The sequence below is a fragment of the Nomascus leucogenys genome, chromosome 12, assembly GCF_006542625.1.
Source record: "Nomascus leucogenys isolate Asia chromosome 12, Asia_NLE_v1, whole genome shotgun sequence".
Taxonomy (NCBI): domain Eukaryota; kingdom Metazoa; phylum Chordata; class Mammalia; order Primates; family Hylobatidae; genus Nomascus; species Nomascus leucogenys.
The window spans coordinates 85,261,916-85,283,829 of record NC_044392.1 but is presented as its reverse complement, the minus strand read 5'-3'; the positions used below and the strand labels follow the sequence as shown (position 1 = coordinate 85,283,829).

At 39.3% G+C, this 21,914-nt stretch overlaps 1 protein-coding gene across 1 annotated transcript; it reads right to left on the bottom strand.

The window, feature by feature from the left end:
* Nucleotides 1–394: 394 nt before the first annotated feature.
* Nucleotides 395–7,804, bottom strand: LOC115837580 (guanylate-binding protein 7-like). Its single transcript, XM_030823654.1, has 3 exons — nucleotides 7,615–7,804; nucleotides 617–744; nucleotides 395–409 (listed from the first exon to the last, which is right to left on the bottom strand). The coding sequence occupies exons 1-3, from the start codon at nucleotides 7,802–7,804 to the stop codon at nucleotides 395–397; spliced, it is 333 nt and encodes a 110-aa protein (XP_030679514.1).
* Between the last annotated feature and the right edge of the window lie 14,110 nt (nucleotides 7,805–21,914).

The following is a 21,914-nucleotide window of genomic DNA, read 5'->3' as shown; positions in this document are numbered from 1 at the left end:
TCGGCCTTGCAAAGTGTTGGGATTACAGGCGTGGGCCACCGCGCCCGGCTAGCTAGTGCTTTTCTATGCATTTAAAAACAGATTATTTCAGTGAAATTCTATTTTCCTGATTTCTACCTTCAAGCCTACGAACCCCGCGCACCTTAACTAGTAGCACCCATGAATCCCACAGGTTACAGCTTCTTCCAGGAAACTTTCTCCTAAATTCTATCATTGGGTTAGGCCCTCACTTCCAGCATCTGAGCACTCTAAATGGTCACAATGTTGTCTTCGCCACTAGGCTCTGAGCATTTACCTGGTTCACTGATTAGCATACAGCTTTGAAATTCAGGATTCTGTATTAATATAGCACACAGCCCTAGACTTCTGCTATGCAGTAAGTATTTATTAAATTTTATAATTCATCCAACTGTTAAAAATAAGAAGATGTATCACCAATAGTCCAAAATATTTGAGCTTACCAAGAAAGTAAGTCTCAGGAAATGAAATTTAGCTTTGTTTTCCATAATCAGATTTGTGATTCAGGAATAGGCCAGAGAAGTTGGATTGATATTATGCATAAAAACATAAATAGAGAATCAAAGGTAAAGAAGATTTCTCTATGTCTCTTTCTTACCTTTTCCATATCACCCAGGCCCTCCGTGTCCAGAAGGACCAGGGTGTGGTTTGGCTTGGAGGGATGGGGCACACACCACATCCAGATGCCTTTGGTTTCAGACATCACTGTGCAGCCCAGAGGGAAGCCTTCAAGGGAAGAGGAGAAAAAACATATAGTGACAGCAGAATCCGGGCAGACAAGGCCTATACCTGTTAAATGTATAGGAATGTTAAGTTCCTGGCAGGGGAAATGGGTTGCTTCCATTTCAGCAAAGACAACCAATCAAATCTTTATTTATATAAATGACTTTCTCAGGAAGTACTTGGGTCCCCTATTCACTTCATATCTATATGGGCTCAAATAAGTCATATTACAGAATTAATGTAAACTCTGTTAACCTGTTGCTATGGTCTGAACGTTAGTCCCTCCAATCCTCCTTTCATACGTTGGAACTTCAGTGAAGTCTGAAACCAAACCCCAAGGTGATGATACTAAGAAGTCAAAAGTGGGCTGGGTGTGGTGGCTCACACCTGTAATCCCAGCACTTTGGGAGGCCAAGGCAGGCGAATCACAAGGTCAGGAGATAGAGACCATCCTGGTCAACATGGTGAAACCCCGTCTCTGCTAAAATACAAAAAATTAGCCAGGCGTGGTGGTGCGTGCCAGTAGTCCCAGCTACTTAGGAGGCTGAGGCAGGGGAATCACTTGAACCCAGGAGGCAGAGAGATTGCAGTGAGCCGAGATTGCACCACTGCACTCCAGCCTGGTGACAGAGTAAGACTCTGTCTCAAAAAAAAAAAAAAAAAAAGAAGTCAGAAGTGATTAAGTCATGAAGGGTCATGTCCTCAGTAATAAAGTTAATGCCCTTATAAAAGGCCTTGAGGGATGAGTTCATGTCCTTTGCAGGGACATGGATGAAGCTGGAAACCATCATTCTCAGCAAACTAACGCAGGAACAGAAAACCAAACATCACATGTTCTCACTCCTAATTGGGGGTCCAACAATGGGGACACATGGACCCAGGGAGGGGAACATCACACACCAGGGCCTGTTGGGGGGTGGGGGGCTAGGGGAGGGATAGCATTAGGAGAAATGCCTAATGCAGATGATGGGTTGATGGGTGCAGCAAACCACAATGACACGTGTATACCTATGTAAGAAACTTGCATGTTCTGCACATGTATCCCTGAACTTAAAGTATATATAAAAAAAAGACCAATTTCATTGTTCCTTCTGCCCCTTCTGCCATTTGGGGACAGTGGGAAACCCCCTCTGTGAGTAACAAGCCCTCACTAGACACTGAATCTCCTTGTGCCTTAATCTTGGACTTCCCAACCTCCAGATCTGTGAGAAATAAGTTTTTATTATTTATAAATTACCCTGTCTAATGTATTTTGTCATAGTGGCAGACACAGACTAAGATACCTGTGTATTTTTATGCAACACTCAAGAGGAAGAAAAAAAGCATGCATTCATAAGTAAAATTAGAGAAAGGGCTGATACAAGGGGTCCAGGTACTGGGTTCATCTTCATGTAGTGATTCTTTTTCCTTATGCAGGTCCCACGTTAACAGAAGGATATCCAAATGGAGGAGATTCTGACATGAAAAGGACAGTATAAAGCATCCATTCTAGTATAGTCTGTTGAAATGGCTTCCAGGAGTGGAGTAGTGAGAATAAAATCTTGAAATGTAGTTAAGGAGTCTGTGATTTGAACCCCTGAATATGTAGCCCAGTAGACCAGATTTGTTAGTAACAGAACCCACTGAAGTGTTTCAGATGGATGATGACAAAAATCAGGAAAATATTTAAGAAAATCCATGAGGTATTAGAATACCACAGGAATTAAAAAGTTATACCTTGGACTAGTAAAAGAGTTCTAGAATTTTAAAGGTGGAAAGTGTGAAAGTTGTCAGCATCAAAATGCCAAACTTGAATGAAATGAAGTCAGCAGACCATGAAGGAAAAGCTCTCGCACACACTTTCCTGTGATGGGAACTGCCATTGAAGATGTTGCTAATCCACAACCTTGCAGCAAAGGCTAATGTTCTGAGGACATCTTTCCAGTAATAGCCAGTCCTAACTGTAAACTTGCAAGTGGTCTAACTTGCAATCACAGTCCCTGAAATCAGGGTGCCTTCTGTGAAGACTCTGTCTTAGCAACAGCCAGCACACATACTAAGTCCTGTGAGTAAGCTCCTGTAGACAAATAAACTTTTGTTTCAAAACACACTGCATGTACTTCTTTTTGTCTTTAAAGTTTCCCACCGTCTCAACCACCCTGGATGCACCTATGATTTATTATAATGTGCATACCTGAATTTGGTATGCATCTGGTCCCCTGCTCATTCTTAAATAAACTCATTTCTTTGGAGAACTACTTTCTCTGTTGTTATTTTAGCTTGACATAATCTGGCATCAGAAGTAGGACCCAAAGTGAGCTCATCTTGGAATGGTCATCAGCCCCTGAAACCATGCATGGTATTCACTTGTTGAGCCCTTTGATTTCTTCATTTCCACAGCTGACCTTTTTCTACTGTGTTGAGTCTCCACTTGGGTTAAAATCCCTTCTTTTTGTCTAGTTCAGGATCTTATTTGGATAAGGTCACCTCAATAAAAAGCCTTGAATCCCTTCTTAGCCTAAAAACGACTTTGTCTTTTCTGGCAAGCCCTTCACGAGATAAGAACGCTGTCCTTCTGGGGAGTACTCTGTTTTGTTTTGTTTTTTTTTTTTTTAACTTCTGCATGCCTGGTTTAATATTTTGTTTGGTCTGCCTGCTTGATTTAAAATTTTGGTGAATTGAGTCTTTTCTTACTTCTGAACATCTGCCAAGAGCAAAAATAAACGTACCAAACAGTAGGCATGAGTTGACCAATTTAAAGCAATTAAGGCAGTGCCATCATTAATGAGGGACTCCAGTCTCTGAAGATAAAGTATTTTGTGTGAAGGTAAACTGGCCATGGATGGGCAAGGTTACCATTACAGCATCTGCCACACTTAAGAAAGTTTCCATGCAGCAGGGAAAATGTGGTCATGGGTTGGACAACTAAGGCAATGACTGTCCACCAACTAAAATAAATACACTGGACCAGGTACATTGTAAAACAAAACACCAGTCCAAACTCCTGACATTCCTAACCAGATTCATAGGATTTTATTTTTTTCTCTTCAGAGATTAATGAGAAACAAAATGAGATACTCAAATTTAAAGGCATGTCAGAATAATGTTTCTCCTGGGACTCTAGCCAGCTATATTTATGGTCCATCTCATGCACACTTCTCAATTGATGGGGAAATTACACCAAAAGTAGTTTAGAATTACAATGGCCATTATGTGGAACATTCCAGATGAACTTCCAAGAACTGCACTTTAAGAAGAGCATTTAAAATTGGAAGGGATCCCAAACATCTCAGAAACAATGAGATGTATTTCTGATTGGCATATAGAGGCTTCTAACTTCTCTATTTTTGCTCTATTTTTCCTCTTACTTTTTCTCTTGGTTACCTGCCCATTCCTAAGGAGAAAAAAAAAGGAAAAGAACTAGATAAGTATTTATAAAAGTTAGGCTCTCCAATCAACTAGGTCTGCTTTTTAACCCCCTTGTGCTTTGGCCAAAATCTAGAGCTCAGAGTAATAATAGGTCTCTCTGTGAGTAGAAAATGTCTTCACTTCCATATGGACCAGAGAAAACAGAAAAACTGAAAATAACCTTTTAAAAAATATTCCTAAAATATTTTCCACCTATGCTGACTAGTTGAGCAAAGCAAAACAGAAAACAAAAGAAAGGTAAATTTGTTACTAAATTCAAGACTGCTTGGAGCATTTATTTTTCCACCAGCTCTAGCTAAAATATAAACATCTAATGAATTAACCACTATACTCATTTGAGACTGAAATTTTTAAAAGGAAGACAAATATTTTTACACTTAAAACCAAACTGGCCAGACGTGGTGGCTCACACCTGTAATCCCAGCATTTTGGGAGGCCAAGGCGGGCGGATCACCTGAGGTCGGGAGTTCAAGACCAGCCTGACCAACATGGAGAAACCCCGTCTCTACTAAAAATACAAAAAAAAAAAAAAAAAAAATGGTAGCCGGGCGTGGTGGTGGGCTCCTATAATCCCAGCTACTCAGAAGGCTGAGGCAGGAGAATCGCTTGAACTCGGGAGGCGGAGGTTGCGGTGAGCCGAGATTGCGCCATTGGACTCCAGCCTGGGCAACATGAGCAAAACTCCGCCTCAAGTTAAAATAATAATAATTTAAAAAACTCCTGTGGAAACTGCAGTTTACCCCAAATTTAGTCCACAGCCTCCATAGAATTAACAGTTAAAGGCAAATGAAAAATCTCAAAAGGTTAGCCATTTGAGCGAGTAACCTTAACTTATTCTATTTTTTCAGAAAAATAAGTTTGGATTTAGCTGTCCTTTTACAAACAAGTGAGTTTGTATCTCTATGTTTTACCGTGTTATGACTAAAATTTTTAAAGTGAAAAACCCTGTGACCTTTGCTTGTGTATGTATTTATGTTTGCATGTTTTGTGTATGTAATAGTTTTCTTCCAAGATATGTGAAAGAGCTCTATTTAATTGGCTTAAAGTGTCAACAAAGCAAACTGAAAAGAGCCTCATGACTATTCTTGCTGTACTTGTATAAATAATCAGGCTTTGTTTGATGAGGTTAAATTTATTCTGCAAACAAAGAAACCTTATCTTGGTAAAAACTGGAATGACTAGAGGAGAAAATTTATGATTAAGAAAGGAAAACTATAGTTCATCTGTCATTAGATTGCAGCCATGTGCATTGCTTTTGAGTTTATTATTATTTATCTACAACCTGGACTAAATTTTGAATGCTTCTAGGTTCGTCCAGCCCAATTTTCTGGACTGGAATTGCTAAAATAAAAAACTGCTCTGTTCCTGAAACTCTATACACTAAAGCTACACAACTCAATGTAGATTTCAAGGGATGAGTCTCATGTCTCATGTTTGGGCCACACAAAAAGTTCACCAAACCACTCAATGCCATACCCAAAGACATTTAGTGTGTAAACCAGTATGAGAAGTTGATGGCTTCATGCTATGAACAGCTTTTTCTAAGAATGATAGAACAATACTTATAAAAATGAGACTCTTATCCTTCTCAAATTTTCTTTGCTTGTGCCTTCTTTTTCACTTGACAGGATAATGCTATAGTTATAATTTCATAATCAGCAGCTTCTGTGCATACTTCATGGAATGCTAGATCTGTCATGCCAATCCCAAATCTTTACATGACCTAAGAGATGCTTTCTTCCATGTATTGAATAACTTTGGCAATATTCCTAACACAATTTTTTGTTCAAATTGTACCAGTGATCCCTTTTTACAGAGTTAGAACTCTTGGCTTTAATTTAACCAAGTCATGAGATACTAAATAATAGAATCACTAATCAAACTACATAAAAGACTCAATGCCTATAACAAATCTTACCCAGTTCCACATGGTATTTTAATTTGTTCAATTGGCCTCTTGGTTCAGAACCATAGTCCAAAATGAATTTGTTATGCTCCTGTTGGTTTTGCTTTGCATTATTTTCTTTAAGCTTTGTACCTGTTACCTGTCCGACTTCTGCAGAAATGACACTCCTAACTGAATAATGCTGGCTCAGTACTTAAAGAATATGCCGAAAATGTGGAATTGAAAAAATTGACTTAATAAGGAATTCCAGGTAGAATTAGCCTGAAACCCACTCCTTCCAAACCTCCTTGTTGCTCAAATGTGGCTAAAAGGGTTTTGAAAATGACTCCCAGTCACCAATCACTTTCCCCTGACTTGGGTACACACCAACCAAATCAAGTGCATCCAAGCACTAAGGAACACAAAGTATAAAACTACAGGATGATCGATCAGAGATGCTTTCAGAGAAAGATCTTGATCAAAGGGGGAACTGCAAAATTGTAAGAAGCAAAATGGAGTCACTTATGCCAAACCCTAACAAAATGGAGTCAGGAGTTCATGAAGGAAGGGCTTTCATGTATACTTTCTTGTAGTGGAAATTGCCATTAGGACATTGCCAAACTACAACCTTGCAACAAAGACTACTTCTGTACTTCCAGTAATAGCCAGTCCTAACCACAATCTTGCAAGTGGCCTTACTTGCTGCCATCAGGGTCCCTGCAGTCAGGGTTCTATGCATAAAATTCTCTCAAGGAACAGCCAGTGCACATGTCCCCACCTGCAATATGATCCTGTAAACCAATGAACTTTCATTTTACATCAACTGGCATATATGTCTCCTTTTTGCCTTTAAAAGTTTCTCACTGCCTTAACATTTCCAGATGAGTTTATTATTTGATATAGCATGCATTTCCAGAATTTATAAATCCCCTGCTTATTCCTGAATATATTCATTTCTTTGGAGAGTGACTATCTGTTGTTATTGTGAGTTAACAGAGGAACTCAAGATATGGTAGTCAAATCACTCATTTCCTGAATGATGAAACTGAAGAGTAGAAATAGTAACTGATTGGCTTAGTTAGAAAGACATACAAACTACACTTTAACATCAGCCTTCTGACTGGTAGCTTGGTGCTTTATAAGCCACACTGAGCCCCTGACACTGGACAACAGTCTCCTGTAAAAGAGATAAGAGAAATTATAACCAATAGTGACTTTAATTACAAAAAATAGAGAAATTAGAATATCCAATATGCGTTGAAACATTCATTTTATCTTAAAGTTCTGTGGAAACTTGCTATTACTACATAAATATTTTAGTAAATATTTAATAATGCATTATTAAGTTAATTTTTTATTAATGCCTTATTTATATATGAAATGTGAAAACAAAGGCAAAGTGAGAAGAGTCAGTTGACTCCAATCCTCCAGAATGAAGGTAAAGGGTTCACTGATGAATTCAAAGTTAGCTATCAATATTTATCCCCAACACTAACTTTCTCTCATCCCATATTCATACTGGATACTGACTGTGTAACTGGACAGATGGGGCTCATCCATGCTTTGCTGGTGCCACTCACCTTTGTTCTTCCCAGCCAGCTTGTTCATCAGGTAGGATTTGCCTGTGCGGTGGAGGCCCACAATTGCCACCACTACTACAGGCTGTGTAATGGCAGACAGGATTTCCAGAGCTTCTGAATTCACCACCAGATGCCCTTTAGTGTTCTCAATGAGGCACACTGGGCCTGGCCTGTGGATCTCTGATGCCATGTTCAGGGCGTTCCTATGTCTGCAAGGAAAAAATGAAGTGGAAAGTAATGTCTGGTCAGTCAGTTGAGCTGAATTCTACAATAGGGCATAAATTTTTGTTTTCTATTCTTGAACATTGTTTCTTGTGCATTTCTAAGAAGACCTGTGGCCCTTTAAGGCTGTCCTATAGACTGGGCCACTGGCTGCCTTTTAAAATAATTTCATTTTGAAATAGATTTACAGAAAAGATGCATGATGGGTATGAAGAGTGCCCATACACCACCTCCCTGGCTTCCTCTAACGTTGATATTTTACTTAACCACAGAACAATTACTGAAACCAGGGTTTTAACATCAATACAATGATAACTAATCTACACTCCTTATTCACATTTCACCAGTTTCCCACTAATGTCCTTCTGCTTCACGATCCAATCCAGGATCCCTCATTGCATTTAGTCATTATGTTTCTGTAGTTTTCTTGCATCTTTGATAGTTCCTTATTCGTTCTTTGTCTTTCATGTCTTTGACCTTTTAGAATAGCACTGGCCTGTGATTTTGAGGAATATCCTTCAATTTGGAGATTTCTGATGTTTCCTCATTGATTGAAGTTATGCATTTTTTTTGCAAATGTCACAGAAGTGATGTTCTGCCATTTTCAGTGTCTTGTATTAAGGGATTCATGATGTTAACATTACTTTTTCTGGTGCTATGACCTTAACTTTGATCACTTGGGTTAAAGTGCTTGCTGCCAGATTTCGCCACCTTAAAGAGTTATGTACCACTTTGTCGCTAAAAAGTTTCCATTTTGAGAAACAGTTTGGAGACTATGCAAATACAATCTCATCATACTTTGGTTTTCTTTTTTTCAGCCACTACTTTTAGTTTTTATTGATGATTCTTTTTGTGGTGTTTGCCTAAAGAGGATTTTCTATTATAGTCTTTCTTTCTATATTTATTAACTGGAGTTCTACCATGAGCAAGGGCTGTTCCTTCTTTATTTATTTTGTTTGCTCATTTAATCATTTACTTGTATCAATACAGACTCAGAGATATTAGTTTTATTCTGAGGGTTTCAATACTTTACTGTCAATATTTATTTTGTTACTCAACTTGTCCTAGATTTTGTCACTGAGAGCTTCTTCAAACTGGATCCATTTTTTTTTTTACATGCTTCCATCATATTTTCAGTGCTTCTTTCCTTTTTGGCTCCACAATATATTCTAGAAAAAATATCTGTATTTTTCCTGCTTTATCCCTAGAATCCAACATTCCTCCCAGTATCTTTGGTTTCTTTTACTGGATAATGGTACTTTGACACCAAGATATCACTCTAGGTGTGTTCATTTCTAGACCCACTCAGAGGCAAAGTTAAGAAATATATGTATGTATACTAGGACATATCTATATTTATTTTTATCTGTACATTTCTATAATAAAGCTTGAGATTCTGTTGATATTTCCAGTTCCAATCCAACACATCTGAGCTTATTCAAACTTTTGACTTTCCTTTTTAAACTATTTTCTCCAAGTAAGCTAGACTTTGGTCTTCTAATACATAATACATTTGTTTCCTTGCTCAATCCTAGTATATTCATATAGTAGTTTCAAAATTGATAATAAGTCTGTGGAGAAATAAATTTACTTCCTGTAGAAAATTATTAGTGTACAGTTCTTTTGGTCTTTAGCCTTATATACACACTCAGAACATTGCATTCCAAAGTTGCTTAGGTTAGTTTTTTCCTTCTCCACCTTCTTCAGTGTGGTTAAATTATTCATTTGTAAAACAGTTATATTTGTTACTGTTTGTGTTTCATGTTGGCCTCCCTCACATCTTGGTATCTTGGTTGATTTTAAGTATGATTTATTTTTTAAGTTTGTGAAACATCATGGTTCTGAAATTCAGAGCTTTTCAAAAAGTTACAGTCAGAGAAGTGTCACTTTTCCTTCATCTTATCACTCCACTCCCATTGCAGTGGTCTTCTATTCTTTCTACCACATTCCCACCCATCCTCCATAGATCCCCAATCTTGTTAGTTTCTGGTTTACCCTTCTGGGATTTTCCTTTCTCAAATGAGAATGTACATATTTTCTTTTTCACATTTTCTAACACGAAGATCACATCTTATAGAGATTTGGAAATCCCTCCACATCTGTTCATAGAAAGCGTTTAAAATCCTTTTAACATGTATCTACTCCTTTATGTGGATTATACCCCAGTTTATTCAATCACTCTTCAATGTATGGGCATTTAGATTGTTTCAAATATTTTGCAATTACCAACAATGCTGCAATGAATAACTCTGCTAACTTTATGCATGTGTATTTTTATATTGTTACAGGAGTAATTTCAGGATAGATTCCTACCAATGGGATTGCTTGGTCAAAAGATGAGAGTATACAATTTTGTAGATATTGCCAAGTTCCTCTACAGAAAGTTGTACAAGGTTGCATTCCCACCAGCTCATCTGGTATGTCATTTTCCAGAAAATGGAATTTTTCCGAGGTGCCCCGCTTGCTCTTCTGACTTAATTACAAAATTTCCTTTGGAAGATTTTCACATTCACATTTAGATCTTCGGACTGAGCAAAGCTAAGCTCGCTGAGCTCATGTATATAGTAATAGTAATCTTCACCTGGGGAACATTGTGTCATACATATCTCTATACTTTGAAACATAGATACCATTCTAACCCATCCTTGGTCCTGATTTCTTGTAAGCCCCTCTGTGGGCAGGGTCTGGTCAGACTGTGGGACTCAGGTTACCCAATGGCTTCCTTCTCTCACTGTGCATCAGCATTCACATGTTATTCATGCAAGCCTGATAGCTCGCACCTGACACTTACTCTGTTGATTTTTGACTTGATTATGTTAACAAATTTTGAATTCTCTGCATTTTAAGATTGATTCTTTATTACCTCCATGTATATCAGTCTGCATATTGTTTTTAATTATTTCATGTAATGAAGTCACAGCATGAAACATTCTTTGAAAAACCATGGCTTATTTTTCGTCTGATCTCTGCTGTATAGAGAGTAGCATATGCACAATTGTAATCATGCTATCTTTATCTAGGGCTTGATAAATTCAATATTTTGATAATTTTTGTAAAGTTAAAGGAGTGAAAAGCCTTCTTGTAGTAATGCTTTAATTTTGTGTTTTTAAGTTGAATGTCTCAATCCTTATAACTTATGTGATCATGATACAAAATATAAAATCTCTTTAAGATACAAGCAAATATAGATGATAGATACTGCAGTTTTCATTTTTATCCTATAGTAAAGAGTGGTTTGCTTCCACTATAGAGTTGGTTACTTCTGATTTGTTCCTCTGGAGGCTTGTATTAAATTATCTGACTTCCCATCGCTTCAGCAGAAGATGGAAACAAAGCCGTTTATTTTTCTGTGATCATGACCCATTTCCTCTTATAGCAATGGCCTACAGGATCTGCTGGCAAGCAAGAAGGGCAAACCAGAAACTAAAAAGATTCGGTATCTATGGAAGATGAGTGAAAACAGAGTATGGGTCTGTCCGATTCTATAGCATATACTATGCTACCATAAAATAGGAATCAATCAATCACCGGCTCAGAAAGGTGGTGGCACAAAGAGGTTATAAGCTCCTCAATTATAATAATGTGTTGCCTCTTTTTGCAGATCCCAAGTTGCCTACCTTCATTTTCCTAGAGCTATAAATGTTGGCAATAAAGAAAGTGACAGAGTCTATTAGGCAGATATTTAAAGACAACAGTAATTTAAGATGGTGTCAGAAAAGAAATAACAATCTTAGAAAACTGGCTTCTCTGAAAATCTGTTCCACCTCTACTGAAGCCTAATCTGACACAGCAGGAATTAGAGCACACTAAGGTACACGCAGCCACCTAAGAGGCCAGGATTTCATCTGGACTTGTATCCTGTAGCTGGCTCAGCTGCAGCCTATCTTGGGGGTGGTCAACTTAGAGAAAACTAATGGATCCTTATAAATCATGAAATCCTTATAAGTCCTAGTCTTACCCAGAGTAGAGATCCTCTGGACTTGGTAAGAAGGCAGCTTCAATGAGAAAGTTACGAGTCTTTATTCTCTTCTCTTTAGTTCTGAATTTGGCTGCACTGATTTCTCCCCCCTTTTTTCTTGCTGGAACTTTGGACTTTTACCTCACCTCTCCAATGTCATGGGGCTTTCCAGACTTTCTAGAGACCTGTATTTATACATGTAAGAAACAATGCAACCTCTGCAAATAAATAGAGTAATATGACAGTCCATGATTTAGCAGCCATAAAAGAAATTGCTGACAGCTGTGCTAGTGAGAGGATTTGCCATTTCTCAAACAGAATCTTCCAATGTTATTATTGGAAGAGATCTTAGAGACAGCTTGCAATTATTAAAATATCTTCAATGAATCGTTTAAAATAATGACATTCATCTCATGTTTGTGGGCCACGTTGAGAAGTACAGGAATGAGAAAGCTTAATATAATATTATTTAAGTTCCATTGGCTTGAATATTAGACTCTTTTAAAATGGACCTCATTATTTGTGTTTGATAATGAGGACTGTAAGTGCCCTGAGGGAATGTCCACGTCTTATACGTGTTTGAATTATTAGCACCTAACTCAGGTCTTGGCACTTAACATTTAATAAATAATAATGAAGATAGTACCCGTTTTGTTTACATAGATTATCCCATTGTATTCTTATCATGAATACTTTTACCACATTGTTAAAAGAGAGATTTAATACTTTGTTACAATTACAGAGCTACTAAATAAGATTTGGGCCCAAGAAGTCTTGCTGTCAATCACTTCATTAAAATACCTCTGTGTTTGCTGAGTGTACAATAACAATGTTTTCTCCTTATCAGTTCCATTCTAGGCCATATTCTTTACACATACCATTTTAAATATCAAAATACCTCAAGATAAAGGTTGTTTATTATCCCCGTTGTCCAAGGGGGAAAAATAATCAGAAAACGGGTAATTAATATGTCTAACTAAAGTCATTGAGCTACACACCAAGGTAGCAAGTAACTGAGATTCAAACTTGAAAATCCATTTGATTAAAACCACATTGATTCTTTACTGCACATTGTCTCTAAAAGAGAGGAAGGTGGGAAGCGGGGAAGAGAGAGAGAGAAATGGGAGCAGAGGGTAAGACCTCTGCGTGTGTGTGTGAATATTGATGAGATTTAAAGTGAAAGTAAGGCAGGGTTATTTCAAAACAGAACTATTGCTAGGAAATCACCTGCTTCTTCTAAGCAATAAAATCTATTGTTTATATCATGCAAACAAAAAATAGCCCCAGGCAAAACTGAATCTTTGTGAATCATGTATAATTTAAGGGTACATAAATTTATAAGAAAAAAAGATCCCACTTTCCCAACTTTTTTTTTTTTTTTTTTGAGACAGAGTTTCTCTCTTGTTGCCCAGGCTAGAGTGCAATGGCACAATCTTGGCTCACTGCAACCTCCACCTCCTGGGTTCAAGTAATTCTCCTGTCTCAGCCTCCTGAGTAGCTAGGATTACAGGCATGAGCCACCAAGCCTGGCTAATTTTGTATTTTTAGTAGAGATGGAGTTTCTCTATGTTGGTCAGGCTGGTCTCGAACTCCCAATCTCAGGTGATCCACCCGCCTCAGCCTCCCAAAGTGTTGGAATTACAGGTGTGAGCCACCATGCCAGACCCCAGCTTGTTTTTAGAGTGTTTCTTTGGAGACAAGTGGGCCAGAGTCCTTTCTTTAACCTTTTGAATATAAATAGAGCTTTCTAGGGGCTAAATATTGCCAGCTTTACAACCCAGAGATGTCTTCAAGAGTCTGGGCTCCATGCCTTTTGAAATGGAAATATCCAGAAAGACAGAGACCCAGGCTTCCTGACACTTTGGGAGCTTAAGCCCGGTGCCTATCTTGTCTGTAGCCATTTCTTCTAAGGGAGATAAATTTTAATATTCTTTCGGATAAGCAAATAGCTACCACATTTCCAAGGTGAGCATAGGATGAAGAATAAAAGGAAGGTATAGCAAAGTTCAGGATGTACCAGCAAATTGTGTTGTCAATTCTCTAATGGGAAAACAGGATGGCATTGATCCTAAGGAAACATGTTATATAAACCAGCTAAATACATGCAGTGTAAATGCTGGGCGAGGTGGCTCACACCTGTAATCTCAGCACTTTGGGAGACTGAGGTGGGTGGATCACTTGAGGTCAGGAGCTTGAGACCAGCCTGGTCAACACAGTGAAACTCCGACTGCAAAAATACAAAAAAATTAGCCAGGTGTGGTGGTACATGCCTGTACTCCCAGCTACTAGGGAAGCTGAGGCAGGAGAATCGCTTGAACCTGGGAGGCAGAGGTTGCAGTGAGCCGAGATAGCACCACTGCACTTCAGCCTGGTGACAGAGTGACAGTCTCTCTCAAAAAATTATTTTATAAAACATGAATAAGAAAAGACACTACATCTGCATTTTATATATATTTGATATGTAATTTTAATGTGTAAGTAAGAAATGCTCGCACAGGTTTGGGTCTGGTGGCTCACGCCTATAATCTCAGCTACTTGAGAGGCTGAGGCAGGATAATTGTTTCAACCTGGGAGGTGGAGGTTGCAGTGAGCCCAGATCGTGCCACTGCACTCCATCCTTGGCAACAGAGTGAGACCTCCTCTGAACAATAACAACAACAAACAACAAAAATAAAAATAAAACAGTGCAGTATAAAGAGATCTTATGTGTTAAGATGTATAAATACTGTGAACTTTCAACCTGATTTTGCAGTCATTTGCGGAACACCTACCTGCTTGTATTTGGTTCTTGTTAATAATAAAACGGTGTTCCATTTTTTCTAAATCTTTGTGGAGATGATATTTTTGGCACAACTTTTATTTCACCAACAATATGAAAGAATTAACTTTTCCTACGTACACCTTTCCAGAAAAACTAAAGTTGTTACCTACAGATAAATTTAGATATGTTGATTAATTCAATTCATGGTACATATAAAATAGTTCTATTTATTAAAAACCTAGGAATCAATGACAAAGAACAAAAGCCTAGTAGTAGGATATCTACTGTAAAATTAACAGTATTTCTAACTCATTGATGAGATTAGAAGTTATTTTTTATTTTTACACTTTCCAGCATATTGTGACTTTTTTCAATGACTGAATTATCATCCTGGGAAAACACATACACATCGAGAAAGTAATTTTCCTGTTGAAAAATAAAATCACTTATTTCAAGAATCATTTCTGCTAGGTATTCGGTATTGTAATACATTGGTCATTTACTTGTTAGACAGGTATTTAATAAGAAATGACTACACAAAAAGTCCATCATACATTAGTGTTTAATTGTATAAAATTGAAGTACTTATATTAAGGCAAGTCAGGTAGGAAAGGGTACTTAAAATGAAAATCTTATTCTTTTGATGTGGACAGAAATCAAAGGCGTTTGATATAGTTGCATGAGGTGGTTAATGACTATGTGAATTGCCCTAGTCTGAAATAAACATTTTACGATTTAGTGATTTAGTACAGGAAGCATTTTTTTTTCTGTATTAAGAACAAAGGGTTTTTTGTTGACATAGGATTGATACAATAGTGAAGTCATGGGGTTTAAAGTATAAGGTTGTTTTGAAATCACCTTTCCAAAACTATAACTGAGGAAATTGTGACAGTGAAAGAAATCAGACCTGACTCCATCTTGCTTCTAACCTTCAACCTATCCTTGTTCATCTTGGGGCCTAGGCCAAACTAACTTTGGGAAAGAATTCAGTTCATGGTTTGACTCTGAAACAAAATTGGTAACAGCCTTTTCCTGAAAAGACCCCCTTCTTGCCTGGGAACCAGTCTGCCTTTGCAGGACTAACAGATTAGCTACAAGATTAGAAACTACAGTTCAGGGGTCATGTAGCCTCTAGCTCCAAGAGTCTGAATCTCCCCAAATTGCTCCTGGGGATAACATCACTATTGCAAAATCTAAGATCAGTGCTTGAGATATTTTGCAGACCCTGCACTTGATGAATCCGCTGATAGCATCCAGACCAGTAATCTGGCCCAAGCAGCTCACAACCACCCAGGCCAGTAATCTGGCTGAGGCAGTTCTGCCATCCCACCCAGGAAAAGAAACCAGCAAGAAAAATTGACTTCGACCCCCTATGATTCCATCTCCAACCTGACCAATCAGCACTCCCCACTTCCAAAGCCCCTACTCACCAAATTATCATTAAGAACTCTGATCCCCTAATGCTTGGGGAGACTGATTTGAGTAATAATAAAACTTGGGTCTCATGCACAGCCGGCTCTGCGTGAATTACTCTTTCTTCATTGCAGTTCCCCTGTCTTAATAAATTGGCTCTGTCTAAGCAGTGGGCAAGGTGAACCCATTGGGTGGTTATAGTTTAGGAAAAGTAAACAAGTCAGAGTTTACCTTTATGAATATGGCGAAAGGTATGTCAAAGCCCTGGTAGCTCATCCTAGTTGTGCTGTATTTCAGGGACTGGAGCTGCTGCCCAGCTTCCTTCACTCCAGAGAGGATCCTGTCTCTAGTCTACCTGCAAGGCTGTAGGACCTCACTGTGTCCACCTCGGGGTGTGTTTTCTTCACAGACAGGGAGCTCCCCTTGGGAGCAGACACATCGCTTGAATGTTCTTACTTTCTGTCTATATTCAGTGTGATATAGAAGTAAAGAATAAATTATTTAGGCAGGTAGTGAGGGTACGGGCATCCTCGGTAAGGTTTTCCTTTTAATCAAAAGCAGCCTCCAAATAATTTTCTTTTCTAAAAAAGAGCAACTTGTATAATTGAGCTTCAAACATATACCAGCAAGCTAGAAGCTTGCACAGGGGAATGCCGGCAGTTATGCCAATAAGAACCTGGGACTAAGTATGTTCAAATTGTGGCTCTATCTTTCCTTCTCTTTGCCAGCCACATGTACAGCAGGAATCAGACAAGGAGGCTCCAGCCAAATGGAAAGGCCATTTGCATAATAAGATTAGGGTGGGGTAGCCAGCCTTCCAGGCATGTTATGTAAACATCACAGCTGGTCCAACCAGTCTGTGGGCCCTATGTAAATCAGACACCACCTCCTCAAGCCTGTCTATAAAATCTGGTGCATTCTGCCGTGGGTCAGAATTCCCACTCGGGTGCCTCTACCTCTCACAAGAGAGACAGCTGTTCTCCTTTCTCTTTCTCCAGACAATGATACCACTTAGATGTGCACATATGTGACACGATTTCATCTGACTGAGGAGGCCAAAGGAGACCAAGCAACACTGTCTCCTCAGCTTTTTGCTTTTGCAAGCTATTTCTAGTGTGAAAGGAAAATATCTTGGGTACCCAAAATCACTAAGCTAAAGGGAAAAGTCAAGCTAGGAACTGCTTAGGGCAAACCTGCCTCCCATTCTATTCAGAGTCACCCCTCTGCTCACTAAGATAAATGCGTACTGATTGCCTCCTTTGGTGAGGCTAATAAGAAACTTAAAAGAATGCAACCATTTGTCTCTTATCTACTTATGACCTGGAAGCCCTCTCTCCGTTTTGAGTTGTCCTGCTTTTCCAGACCAAACCAATGTTCGTCTTACATATGCTGATTGATGTCTCATGTCTCCCTAGAATAGACTCCTTCTCAAAGAAACAAACAAACAAACAAACAAACAAACCAAACTGTTCTCTGATCACCCAGGACACATGTTGTCAGGACCTCCTGAGGCTGTGTCATGGGTGCATGCCCTCAACCTTGCCAAAATAAACTTTCTAAATTAACTAAGACCTGTCTCAAATTTTCAGGGTTCACACTAGTATTCTTGGAGAGAGAGATGCCCTATTTTCCTTTGTATTTCTAACAAGTTCCCACTCCTAACTTCTACTCTAACACTGAAGAGTTTTCATAAGAAATAGAGCCTGTGAGAGATCTTCAAGCTCAGCCTTACAAGTGAGAAGATAGCACTACTGAGGTAGGCTATAGACATGTTGTGGGACAATCAAAGACTGCAGAGACTGAAAAAGGTTCAGGAGAGTTTATTAAATTAAGGTGATCACCAGCTCAGCCAGACACACATCGAGAAAGTCTGAGCCCCTAACAAAGGGCTTTTCCTACTTTTAAACATCTTAAGGTGGGAACTATGTGAGGCAGGAAGCAAGTTACAGAAGCAAGAAACAAAGGCAGAATTACAACACTTTTTACATCTTGAGAGAAACATGTCTTGCAACCTAAACTTATGGGTCTTGTGACCCTGCAGCCATGCAGGAGGTAAGCAGGAACTCGCTGGGCCTTTGAGGAATAAACTTTGAGGAATGTGGAGTTCAGGAGCATAGATAAGGTCCACTGACCACAAAGAGAAGACAGGCTGTTAATATTCTCTTTTAACTTGAGTGTAAGAGGTTGAGTGGGGGCGGGTCACACTTTGCAGCAACTTTAGGAGGATTTTAAAATTTCTATTACTACTACTATTAGGTTATAGTTGATTTCATTAATTCCTTCTTCAGAAAAAGTCTGAGAAATTCAACAATTAACCAATTATTTAGTAATTTTTAAGTATGTGAGAGGCCTTTTGCCTGGTGCCTTATTTTGGATGCATATAACTTTATTTGAAGAGATGACAACTTATGCTTGAACATCAAAGTGGGTGGAGAATCATTTTCTCTGCTTTTATTGTCCTCTTGTCACTCCTGATTGTAGGATACAGTAAATTCCTCTTCAAAGTTTAGCCTGTTAACTTCCTTTAAAATTCACGAGGGAGAAAAATTGTTAAGTATGAGTTCTGAGTTCCTCTTCAAAGAACCAATATGTCAGTAAGTTCAGCTTCCCTGTTCTTTGTTCTCCATTTTAAAGTTTACCTTCCTTGTTCTTTACCTTCCTTGCCCCTAGTTCCAGTAAACAACCCTCTCTTAGCCTCTATCATCTGTTCCGTCCTTAGGCATCCTTAGTCACCTCTTCTGTCCTTAGGCATCTTCAGTCAACTGTTCTGTCCTTAGGCATCCTTAGTCACCTGTTCCATCCTTAGGCATCCTTAGCCACCTGCTCTGTAACCATCCTTCCCACCAAAACTACTCACTCCGCCACTCCGGCTCATACCCCTGCTCTCTTTAAAATAGCCTATCGGAATTAGCTTAGACTGTACGGTTCAACCCTAGCCAATAGGAGAAAGATATAGCAGTAGGGTCTAGCTGTGTTAAGATAAAAACCCCTTCCCCTCCCTTGTCTGGTGTGTTCTTGCCATTGTTCCATCCATGAGACACACCCTTCTGTAGAAGTAAATTGCCTTGCTGAGAAAACTTTTGCGTGAGTGCTATTTTCACTTGGCGGCACTGAACATGTTCCAATATGATGTCTTCCTGATATATAAGCAGCTATAATTTCATGCCAGCATTTTCTAGTCACTGTTTTGTATCTCCATTGCTGGTCATGTGTTGGAGAGAATTAATGGGAAAGAAGGGTTCTCTCTTGTCCCCTCATTGCCCTTTTCCAGACCACCCAGATGTGCAGTGTTAGGGCATTCCTTTGAGTGGTACCAATGGCTATTTGGTGACTGGCTCAGCTGCAAGACTTCTCATTCTAGTGGTTTGGGTTGGGGAAACTGGAAGGCACCTATGCATTGCTTCAAAGCCCTGAAGAAGGCAGAGCTATGCTGTTATGACTTTAAAGGGAAAGAAGAAATGAAGCGTAATCACAGTGTTGCTATCTGATGGCTCTATTGACAATGTGTAGATTCTTCTACTCTGTCAGCCTGTGGGTATCATTTTCAGTGAGGTTTTGATCATCAAAGAATGTGAAAGGGAAAGATCTTGGGCCCCCAAAATCACTAAGCTAAAAGGAAAATTTAAGCTGGAAACTGCTCAGGGCAAACCTGCCTCCCATTCTATTCAAAGTCATCCCTCTGCTCACTGAGATAGATGTGTGTTCTGATGGCCTCCTTTGGAAACGCTTATCAGAAACTCAAAAGAATGCAACCATTTGTCTCTCACCCACCTGTGACCTGGAAGCCCTCTCCCTGCCTCAAGTTGTCCCTGCTTTTCTGGATGGAACCAATGTACTTCATACATATATTGATTGATGTCTCATGTCTCCCTAAAATGTATAAAAACAAGCTATGCCCCAATCACCTTGGGCACATGTCATCAGAGCATGCTGAGGCTGTGTCATTAGTGTGCGTCCTCAACCTTGACCAAATAAACTTTCTAAATTAACTGAGAACTGTCTCAAATTTTGGGGGTTCACAAGAGAATAGTTTTATTTCACCAGAAGTGCCCTGAAATGATAGAAGAAATATGGTAGAAGTGAGAGGTTTACATGATACTGGGACTTTCTTTATTATTTTAAACATCATGATTGTGCAGGGACCTAACGGTGGTGACTTCATTCCTTGAAAATTAATTATCATGGGTGATAATGAGGCAGGAAAATAGGGTCTGAAAGCAGGGAACATAAGGCTGATTCACACTTCAGCTATGACGGGAAATATCCTCTCCATTTACATAAGGTGTAAGCTGAGTAAATGACTTTGTAACTTTACTTCATCCTTGCCATTTACATAGGGCATACACAAAGTAACCAGTGGAAACATCTAAAGGTACTTAAACCCCTAAGAATTCTGTAATGGTGTTCTTGAGCCTCTGTGCTTGGGCCTGCTCCCATACTGTGGAGTGTACTTTCATTCAATAAATCTCTGCTTTCGTTGCTTCTTCTTTCCTTGCTTTGTTTGTGCATTTTGTCCAATTCTTTGTTCAAGATGCCAAGAACCTGGACACCCTCCACTGGTAACATATTTTGGTGAGCCAGCCAGGAGCAGGTAAGCCCAAAGTTTGGGATTTATTTTCTCCTTTTCCTTTCTGCTCCTTACAGAGAATCAATCTCTCTCTCTGTCTCTCTTTCACCATCTGTCTCTGTCTCTCTCTCTTTTCCTTTCCAATTCAGGACCCTTGGTGGGCAGCACCTAAACATGAAGGCAACTGCAAGCTTCTGCCATGACCAGTGAAACTAAGGGGTTTCCATGTGGAAGCACCTAACCACCACTGCCAGATTTGCTTAAGTGACCAGAGTCTTTTTCCCTCTATTTTTTTTTTCTCTTTTCTTTTTCAGTCTTTCAGCGGCTGCTTCCTAGCAGCTCCTTGGAAGTTGCAGGCAAGTGGCCGGGGGTCACTCTCCAGTGTTGCCTGAAGGCCATGGAGTCAGTGGGGATAACTGCCCTGCCTGGAAGGGGAAAGGACTCTTTTTTAATCTTTTCCAGTTGTGGTCCCTGATCCCTATATGTGGTGCAGCTTGGAGCAAGCTCACACATGTTTCAGGTAACTTAAACCTTCTTCTCTTATGCTAAATTCTTCCCTTCCCATACTGTACTAGCTAAGAACAAAAGAAGCCCACCCAGCCTCCAATTCCTATCATTACAGTTCATGGCTATTCTTATAAAGCTAATAGTAGGCCATTGCACCTGGAGGGAAAACAAGCAGGTGGCACTGGTGCCCATCTAAGGTCAGAGACAACTGACACTCTAAGATTGGGCCTCACAGGGGGACACCCTGGTGTTTGAAGTGCTTGTTCCCCAGTGCCATAAAGAAATAGCACTTGGACATAAATTTAATTTATTTAGTGAGGCCATTTTTATTTCCTGCAGAAAGGGTACACTTGCCAGCAGTTTTGCCACAAGAGTACAACGAACAAAGGAGACAGGGTCATTTATAACCTGACAGGTCCACCATACTGCTGTGTCTGGTTTCCGCTGGCTGGAACGGGACCTCACATTCTGTATTTGTCCCAATTGGCTGGCAACTTAGAACTTTTTAAAAGAGGCAAAGGTAGAGGAGAACAAAGGAAGGGGGAAGTAACTTGTGGAATGCTGAGAAAGGTAAAAACACTTTTAAATAAGGAAGAGGAACAGGCTATGATCTAATGCTTGCTTGGACCAGTATAAGCATGCCAGGGCAAATATTTAGGAGCACAGGTCTTTGAATAAATTTTGCTTTGAAGAGAAGTTACTATTTATTCCTAATTAGATGGGGAGGAAACTCTTTGAAGAGGAACCTCCACTTTACTTTTTACACTGGGGATCCCCCAGACCTCAACCTCTCCAAAGGGGACACTCCCTGCAGAGTTTCTGAGTTCTAGTACTAAGCCCTCCTTAGAATTTTCTAAGGGCTCACAACACTA